Below are 10,204 nucleotides of genomic sequence, written 5' to 3'. Positions count from 1 at the left end.
TTAGACATCATGCTACTTTATAGAAGTTGTTGGTTTTTCCTAGCAAGCACTTTATAGAACAAAATTGCATAACTAATAAACAGAAATTTCTGCCAGATAGCCAGTGTTCTTTGTTGTTGAGCCACCATCATTTTGGATGGAGGATCAATGTAATATAGGTGATAGAAACAATAGAAAATGTTTCCAAAATTTATAAGGAACTTTTAAAAGATGTGATAAATTTCATACCTAGTAATTATACATTAAATTTACCATTGATGTTATAGCCCTGTACTAGATATAGCAATGATTAAGGTGACTAACAGCCATCAAATATGATTTATAAAAAGGCAGAAACAGTAGTGAAATATATATATGTATACACACACACATATATATTCACACACACATAAACACACACACATATATATACATATATATATATATTCCTAATATATTACTAAAAATTATTAGTAGTTTATTTTTTTGACCTGCTTATTATCATTATGTGATAGAGTATCATCACAACTAAGAATATAGCCTGGAAAAATCAGTCATGGTTTGTTTAATGGGTCATGACTATGGTCTTGCAGCTCACCTGTAAAATGGAGACAAAACAAATGTAGAGATTATTCTACAAAACTACTATATTATTCTTTGTGTGAAGAAAAGACAATCAACACATATTGACTGAAGCTTGTGAAACTAATATCTAATCTGATAGAATTTGGTAGAAGTCCTGGGTAACATTCTTGCTGGCTTCAAATACAATGTCATTTTGATGATTCTCTTTTTGATACTTGTCTCAAATGTTGAACTTTAGAAACATTTATTTGTTGATGGAAATAACATCATCTTTCCATCTACACAATTTCTTAATGGCATCTTTCATCTGAGCATTTCTCAAGGTGTAGATTAAAGGATTTAACAAGGGAGTTATCATAGTGTAGAAGACAGCAACTGCTTTATCAATAGACAAAGTGGCTGAAGGTCTCATGTACACAAAAATGCAGGGTACGAAAAACAAGACAACAACTGTTATGTGGGAGACACAAGTGGAGAGGGCTTTGCGCCTCCCCTCTGCACTGTGGTTTCTTAATGAACGTAGAATGACCACATAGGAGACCAACAGAAGGAGGAAGTTCAACAGACAAATAAAACCACTGTTGGCAGCAACAAAGAGCCCCAGAATGTGGGTATCAGTGCATGCAAGGTTAAGCAAAGGGTTCAGATCACACATAAAGTGATCTATGACATTTGGGCCACAGAAAGGTAATTTAAAAATAAACAGAATCTGTATGGTTGCATGAAGAAAACCTCCGACCCATACCACTCCTACCAGCAGGCCACATACCCTTCTGCTCATGATGGTTGTATAGTGTAAGGGCTTGCAGATTGCCACATAGCGGTCATAGGCCATCACAGTAAGCAGGATGCCCTCAGCACCTCCAAAGAAATGCTCCCCAAAGACCTGGGTCATGCATCCATTGAATAGTATTGTCTTTTTTTCATGGAGTGAGTCTATGATCAATTTAGGAGTGTTGACAGAGGAATAACAGGCATCAATGAAAGAGAGATACGCTAAGAAAAAGTACATAGGGGAGCCCAGCGATGGACTGGCAGTGATAGTGACCACAATGAGCACATTGCCTACCATGGAGATGATGTAGATGACGACAAATACAGCAAACACGATTTTCTGCATGCTTGGGTTTCTGGTGAGCCCCAAGAGAACAAACTCTGTCACATTGCTCCTAATTTCCATGTAGTTTGTGTGTTACTCAATTACATTACCTGAAAAAAAAATTATTGTACACATGGTCAAGTAAAAAACAACAACAACAAACAAGCAAACAAACGAGTGTTTCAATTCCATTTGAGGTATGAGATTTTATTTAAGGATTTTTCTTGAGAGGGAAGTAAATATTCCTAGATCATGAAGACAACTCGAGTTGTGTTTTAGACCTTCTGTTAAAGCACAGGCAGGATGTCATTTGGGATGGCTAAGAGTTTAATTTGAAATAGTTGATTGGGTATACAGAACCAGTTAAGCTTGCAAAAAAACACTGAAGAGAAGTTTAAGGTCTACAAAGGCAAAGCTATGGAATCTGTTCTTTGTCCCCCTCCTATTAAAAATAATTTTTATTAGTTCTTTGATGTTTTTTACACAGTACATTTGTATCATATTCATCTTCTCTGAACTCTTTCCCTTTTCTCTGAATACCTAACTCTGGCATTTAAAAACACCTTTCAATATTCTTTATTCTAGAGTACCAGAAAACAGGGTCAGGTAGTTGAGAAGTAGGTGGATGAAGATGAAAGTGGGAATGTTTGAGTAGTCTTCTCTTGGATGATGTGGAAATCAGAGAAGAGAACTCCAGTGCTTAGGGTATTTATAACATTTGACATAAGAGGTAAGTAGGCATTGGTGATGAGAATGTGAAACAATTTTGTCTATTTATTGTCTAATCCAATGAACTTAATAATTGTTAAAAACACCTACCTTTCAGTGAATACTCTGCAAGGCATAGTCGTAAAGGTTTTGACTTTATGGTTTCATTCATCACGGATAACAATCCACATGCTTGATTGAACTTTATCCAGTTTACTGATGAGGCAATGATTTCCAAGACTAATTACAGCACCAACACAATAATAATCGTAATATATGATTTTTAGAAATGAAAAGCTATAACAAAAATAGTTATCTGAATTCAATCTTTTTGAATCGCAGTGTTTTAAATAGTTTACAAATATTTGCTACTTAACTCAAATAGATACTAATATAATTTTGTATTTGCTTTTATGTATTAGGTAATAAACATATAAAGAAACTAAGTATTATGTCTAAAAGCAACAACTAATAAAAGTCATAGCCTACTTAGATCAGAATATACTTGTTAAGCATTTTTTCTTTAAATCCTAAACTTAGGTTCTATATAATAATAAGCAAATAATCTTGAGCAAGTAACATCACATGAATATAGCAAGAAGTTTCATGGAGAAGTTTTATAACCATGCATGTACACATATGCATAAATGCTAATGATGACATCTTTGAATTCCCAAACATTTTTAAAGCATATTATTCATTAGAGGCTCTTTTATATTGGTCTCTCTGAAACTCTATTTCTTCTGTCCTCAAGTCGTTTCCCGATTCTTTGGTGAGATATTTAATACTTTTGTCACAGACTCAAGAAGTATATTAGATTTAGAATTGTAAGAATATTTGCTTATAATCTTGGTTCCTACGAGGTTATAATTCTTGGCACCTTGCATCCTGCTTTCTTCTTTACAAAGTAAAAATAGTAACATGATTTTATAAATTGTTAGAAAAATTAATATATATGAAAAATATATTAACATCTATGAAAACACACAACACACTGCTCTGGACACATATGGAATTTTCATTTAATAAATGTATATTGGAAATAGATGGGAAGCATCATTGGTAGGAGGTAAAGAGACAACCTTGTGATAGATTCAAGGAGAACCATCTAGATCTAAAGCTACTTTCACAGAAGACACAGAAACTCAACTACAGCAGGCAAGCCTAGGAGGAGCTGTCTGTGTTCTTAAAGCTTAGTATATATATAGAAATATTCATATTTATACCTTTCATGAGTAGGATGTGTATTTAAATATTTTATTACTTCCCATGATTAGTCTTGATTAATAGGGAAGTACTTCATAGCAAAAACAAGGTTCATTCTATAAATTACTTAGTCTTGCTAAACCTCAAATTTTCATTTGCCAAACTAGATCAATCATATTTAATGATCAATGTTTGAAGACTTGAGTGAAAAGTGGAAGGTGCTATTACTTTAGCTAAGGCATTGAAACTTAGCATTTACCATATAGAAAGTGGAAATGTTTAATAAGATCAACACAGTTGAAACACTTACCTTAGTCATTTTAGGAGTAGAGGTTGATCTTAATTCTGCTTAGGGACATTGGGAACAAACACCATCTGAAATCAATTCCTTTTGGAATCAGTAAGTTTCATTATTAGACAAGTGACACATTTGAGAAAGAAACTATCCAGACAATTCAATATTAAGTAAACAATTATGCATATTAACATGCTATTTTTGTAAATCAGTTATAAAATGTAAAGCTATATAACACAAAGTGAAATATTCCTAAAAGTAAAAATGTCTCCATCTAGCCTAGTCTTTAAAACATTTTAACAAATATATAGATTTTGAATCAGAATGGGTTTACTATAACACTATGAAAGGACTGATTCTTGTATGTTGTTCTGGTTCTATTAAGTAGGAGAACAAAGTCTGCAGGAAGTACTTGCTTTTATATGAGCCACCTCACCCATGATCAATCTTCTCAAATGACAACAAAACATTTCCACCTTACTCTCCACAGATAGTCACAAAGGTTCCAGAAAGGTTCAGGGACATTGTTCTTTCTCTCTCAGGAATTAATTATTTCCTGTGATGGAAAGAGTTTATATATGTATTGTTTTTCTAAAATTATGTATTCTGAGGAGACATGTTTGGGAAGAAACTATTCTTGAATGGGGAATTTATATTCCCTATACTTAGAACCTAAGTCTTCCAATGAACCTGGGTTGTTAAGAAAGTGGATACCATGAGAATAACAAAGTGCCATAAATACAGTATGTGGATTTGTGATGTATTTTCTCTGTGGGCTTACACTGAGAAAGTTGTTTTATTTTCAATATTAAGTCTTTTCCGAACACTCTGCTGCTTGCTTGAGATCTAGAAGAGTGAGGGCATAATTGTTTTCTAATGGGCATTGAATAAACATGTTTTCAAATCTTTCCCTCTTTCCCTCATCTCCAACAGTATATTCTACATATTAACTCTCTGTTAGATGTATAGTTCATAAAGACTTTTTTTCCCCATTCTGCAGTTTGCCTCTATTCAAGTGATTGTGTTCTTTGCTGTAAAGAAGCTTTTTAGTTTCATGTGGTTCCATTTGTCAATTGTTGGTCTTCATACCTATGCTACTAGGGTCCTGTTGAGAAAGTCTTTTCTTGTGTTTATAAGTTCAAGCTTATTCCCTACTTTCTCCTCTGTAAAAGTCATGTCACAATATAAGATCTTATGTTAAGGGTCTTAACACATTTGAAGTTGAGTTTTGTTCAGGGAGAGAGATTAGGATCTAGTTTTATTCTTGTATGTGTAGCTATCCAGTTTGACCAGCACCATTTACTCAAGATGCTATCATCTTTACAAAAAATACTGTTTGTATCTTCATCAAAAATCTGGTGGCTGTAGGACTGTAGGAGTGTACGGTTTATATACAGGTACTTAATTCTACTTCATTAAACAATAAGGCTGATTTTATGGAACTATCATGCTATTTTTATTTCTGTAGTTTTGTAATATAACTTGGAATCTGTGATGATTAAACCCCCAGCAATGTTTTTTTTTTTTTTCAGGATTATCTTGGTTATCCTGGGCCATTTGTATTTCCATATTAAACTGAAGGCTGTAATTTTAATTTCTGTGAAGAACTAGGTTAGAATTTTTTAAGTTTTTTTTTTTTGTATTAGTGAAAATAGTTTTTTCATGGAGTATAAATGGCCAACAGAAAATGAACTCAGTGGAATTCTTGGGGTTGTTTTGTTTGTTTGTTTGTTTGTTTGATTTTTGTTTTTTGTTTTTTCTCATAATGTTTGGCAGGGCAGTGTTTAGATACCTTACAGGTCCTTTGAATATATATTTTTGCTTCTGATTTTGTGTTTTTATGAGATTTATGTGTTGACGTTTTATTGGGATTATGCCTTATCTGGAGGTTGCTTTTGTTAGGATAACCAGTTTTGTAATACTAATCCTATCAATCTTTTACAATACTAATCCTGTCAATCTTTTACAATACTAATCCTGTCAATCTTTTACAATACTAATCCTGTCGATCTTTTACAATACTAATCCTGTCAATCTTTTGGTTTCCTCATTTACTAGTATCATCTTTAATTTCTTTCCAATATGCTTTATAGTTATTTTGGAGAAGTCTTTCACTTCCTTGATTACTTTACTTTAAACTGTTTTATCTTTTTTTGAGGCAATGGTAGTTTATATATTTCTTTTCATATTTTTCTTAGCATTGCTATTGTGTATAGGAAAGCTACTGATTTTTCTGTGTCATTTTTGTATTTTGATAATTTGATGAGTGTATTAATCAGCTATAAGAATTTTCTGGTTGAGTCTTTTTGTATAGAAATACATCATCTATAAATAAATGTACTTTGACTTCTTAATTTCCTATTTGTATCTCCTTCACTCTCCTTATTGCTCTAGGTAAAACATCAATGACTATGTTGTGTAGGATGGGATAGACTGGACACCTGTGTCATATTGTTGATTTTAATTGAAGTGTTTTGTGCCATTTTTTGTTTAGGATAATTCTGATTGTGGGCTTTTTATATATTGCCATTATTATGTTGAAATAGGTCTATAATATCCCTAGTTTCTCCAGGACTTTTATCATGAATGGATACTGAATTTTGTCAAAGGCCTTTTATATATGTAATGAGATGATCATGTGGATTATGTCTTGTAGTCTACTTATATTGTATACCACTTAGGTGAGCCCAAATCAGATCATATCAACATATGGAGGAAGAGTAAGGCATGAATTTCTAGCTCTAGTCAATGAACTATTGTTAGCTACTGAGAGAGGGAGATTAAGTTTTCTCCAAGAGTTTAGGCCATGCCCTAGTGCAAGGTTGCATATCCAAGAACACTTGGGTAGCTGATATTGGACTTGATGTGTTAAAAGAGGAACATAGAATTGGATAGGTCAGGAAGAGGGTTGTGGATCTGGAAAGATTAAGGGAAGGAGGTAATTATGGCCAAACACATTCTAAGTTCTCAAAGAACTAAGAAAATATTAGTGGACAGGATGAAATAAAATGGATATCAATAAGAAAAGTAATAGAAAAATGATTCTTATTTACAGATGATAAAATGATTCTTATTTACCATTATAATATCCTAAAAAACTCAATCAATCATAAAATAGACCTGATAATAGGTTTTTACTAGAAGTGGAGCATAATTATTAATTCACATAACCAAATCAAACTGCAGGGTCTAGCCTGGCAAATATCCCTTACCTCCCCATCCCTGGTAAGTCTCCCTGATAGTCCCATCTAGAATTTCTCTTTAAACAGCCCCAAATAGCCCTTGTCTTAAATTCAATGTCTCCACCTACTTTGGCCTCCCCTTAAAAAGGGATCTCTAGGCTTCTGCTGAGATCTTCCTTATATATTCCCCAAACCATAAGCCCCTCCTATACCTAATCCTACTCACCTACCCAGAAAGATCTATTCTTACCTTTCAGGCTTGGAATAGGAAGCACATTTCCACTCTGTACACCCAACCTGCCCATACAACTTCTCTCTACCCTAACTTATTCTGTCCACATCAGACTTAGAAGTAAGAAAAGAAGTGCATATGCCCAGATCTTATCTCTGAAATACCAACAGCATGAAATATCAAGAAGTATCTTCTCTTCAAAATCAACCAGTTTTAGAGAAATGTTTGCCAATGAGAATTTCTCAGATGAACCTCAGGGCACAGAGTATAAAAGAATAATCATAAACTTCAAAGAATTCAAGGAGCTTAAGGAAGACAAAAATGAATAGGTCAATGAAATTAAGGAAGAGAGTTTAAAGAAAATAAATGTCTGAGTGATGCCCAAGAAAACACAAGTAAAAAACAAACGTGAATGCCAAAAATCCAGAACTTAAGGACAGAATTCAATAAGGAGATAGAAACATTAAAGCGGACTCAAGCTGAAATGAATATGGAAGTGAAAGTTCAATAGCTCAACTAGAAAACTTTAAAAAAAATATTATGAGTAGAAAAAATTCAAGCAGAAGATAGAATATCAGGACTTGTAGACTAAGTACCGATTCTAGACCAAATAAGCAAAGACTATGAAGTTAAAAGCATGTTAGGAAGAAACATACCTTCCCTGTAAATTTGGGACACCACAAAACAAACAAACAAATCAACCAATCAATCATCATCAACAACAACAACAAACCCCAACCATATGGATTATCAAAATAGGTAAAAAATTCCCAAGGTAATGGCTTCTATCAAGTCTTCAACAAGATCAAAGAAGAAAACATCCACAAGTCAAGGAAAGACACATCCATGCAGATATAAGAAACATATAGAAAACCAGATAAACAGATCCAGATAAGCCCCCCCCCCCCATGGCATATCATAGTTAAAATACTACAAATACAGAGTAAAAAAAAAGTATATCAAAAGCTACAAGAGAAAAAAACAAACAAAGTAAAAATCACATATATAGGAAAACCTGTGAGAGTAACAGCTAAATTCTAAATGGAAACTTTGAAATCTAAAAAGCCTGGAAAGATGCATTCCTGGTCCTAAACGACTATGATGGTCAGAATAGGATAATATATCCAGCAACACTATTTTTAATAATTGAAGAAGAAAGAAAAGTTTTCCATGATATAAGCAGCCTAAACATTTATATCAAACAAACTAAATTTAAAGAAAATGTAGGAAGCAGCATTTCAGGCTGAAAGAAGTAATGGGTATAGCAGAGAGACCATGGAAAGAAATACACAAAATATCACTGAGACTATAAACATTACCATAAATCAATAAAATGATGACCACAATTAATATATACATCTTAATAATAACTTTCAATATAAATGGTATCAACTTTCTAATTAGAAGAAACAGGCTAAGTTGACCAAAAAACAAAACCTATATATTTGTTGTCTATAAGAAATATACTATAGACTTAAAGATAGACATTACTTTAGAGTAAAAGAATGGATAAATGTAATCAATATGTTATCTTTTTCCAGTGTATGGTTTTAATTTCTTTGTCAAAATTCAGGTACCTATAGGTGTGTGAACTTATTTCTGGGTCTTTGGTTCGGTTCCATTTATCAACTTATCTTCTTTTATGCCAATACCATGCAGTTTCTTACATTACTATTGCTCTGTAGTATGGCTTGAAATCAGGGATGGTGATATCTCCAGAAGTTCTTTTATAGTATTATTTTAGCTATTCTGATTTTTGTTTTTTTGTTTTGTTTTCCCTATTAATTTTAGTATTATTATTCCAAGGTCTGTAAAGAATTGTGTTGGAATTTTGATAGGGATGATATTGAACCTGTAGATTGTTCCTGGTCTAACTGAGTGTCTGCATATAAAAGAATGCAAATAGATCCATATTCATCACCCTGCACAACACTCAAGTCCAAGTGGAGTCAAAGATCTCAACATAAAACTAGATACACTAAATCTGATAGAGGAGACAGTGGCGAATAACCTTTAACTCACTGACACAGGAGACAACTTCCTGAACAGAACACCAACAGCCACAGGCACTAAGATCAACAATTAATAAATGGGACCCCATGAAACTGAAAGTCTTATGAAACTGAAGTTTCTGTAAGGCGAAGGACACTGAAGTGGATATTTCTGGTTGTCTCATTTGATGCACATTCACTTGATGTTTTGCTAGAGCAGACTGATGTGATGTTTTGTGGAAGAATAACCTGTGATAGAACATGTGATATTTTGAGAGAGTATAAGTAGGACTCATTGGACAGTGACAGGGCACTTGCATAGCTAGCTGTGCATATCTTCGTTGATCTTCATTCTTTGCTGATTTTTGCTTCATTTAAAGAGTCACAGAAGAGAACTCCTGGCATTCTGGCTGGTCCTGGTCTCTCCTGCTGACTCTTGTTGATTCAGTGGAGATCTGGTGTTTTCTGCTGGACTGTGTTGCTATTGTTGATTTGGTGACATATTTGGTCTGGACTGTTGGTATCCTGACATTACTTAACAGGATTGCTGGTTTACTGATAAATAGAGATTGGAATTGCTCCAAAGAACTACTTCTAAACAGGTCCACATCCCCTCGTCCTATTTACCATTCCACCCCCCCCTACCTTTAGACATTGGGCAAGAAGGGGTGGGGATCAAAGCATTTGAGAACCCTTATTGACCTGTCCAGCAGGTCCAGTTATTTGTGGGTCTTGAGTGGACTGCTCCTGAAAACCAAATGGGGGGTGAGAGAGAAATGGAGACCAAGCACAGAAAAGACACGGAGTCAATCTGGATCTTGTCAAGGTCTCATTGTAGTCAGCAAAACTTGCAGTTTTTATACAAAAAGATCAAAGGGGAAATAAACCTTATGCAGAAGGGCATGGGGGAGCAGTGGTAAGTTTCCT

The 10,204-nt window shown here is 33.9% G+C and overlaps 1 protein-coding gene across 3 annotated transcripts; it reads right to left on the bottom strand.

Annotated features, from left to right (window-relative positions):
• Positions 1–808: 808 nt before the first annotated feature.
• On the bottom strand, positions 809–9,611 carry Olfr1258 (olfactory receptor 1258). Of its 3 annotated transcripts, none has more exons than XM_017318616.1 (2): positions 9,601–9,611; positions 809–1,730 (listed from the first exon to the last, which is right to left on the bottom strand). In XM_017318616.1, the coding sequence occupies exons 1-2, from the start codon at positions 9,609–9,611 to the stop codon at positions 809–811; spliced, it is 933 nt and encodes a 310-aa protein (XP_017174105.1). The 3 variants fall into 3 exon arrangements, with proteins under 3 accessions (XP_017174105.1, XP_017174104.1, NP_667189.1); XM_017318615.1 differs by lacking the exon at positions 9,601–9,611 and adding an exon at positions 2,877–2,887 and having other exon boundaries at positions 809–1,733; NM_146978.1 differs by lacking the exon at positions 9,601–9,611 and having other exon boundaries at positions 809–1,744.
• Between the last annotated feature and the right edge of the window lie 593 nt (positions 9,612–10,204).

Source organism: Mus musculus, chromosome 2, assembly GCF_000001635.26.
Source record: "Mus musculus strain C57BL/6J chromosome 2, GRCm38.p6 C57BL/6J".
Classification (NCBI taxonomy): domain Eukaryota; kingdom Metazoa; phylum Chordata; class Mammalia; order Rodentia; family Muridae; genus Mus; species Mus musculus.
Note: the sequence above shows the minus strand (reverse complement) of the source record. Positions and strands in the feature narration are given on the sequence as shown.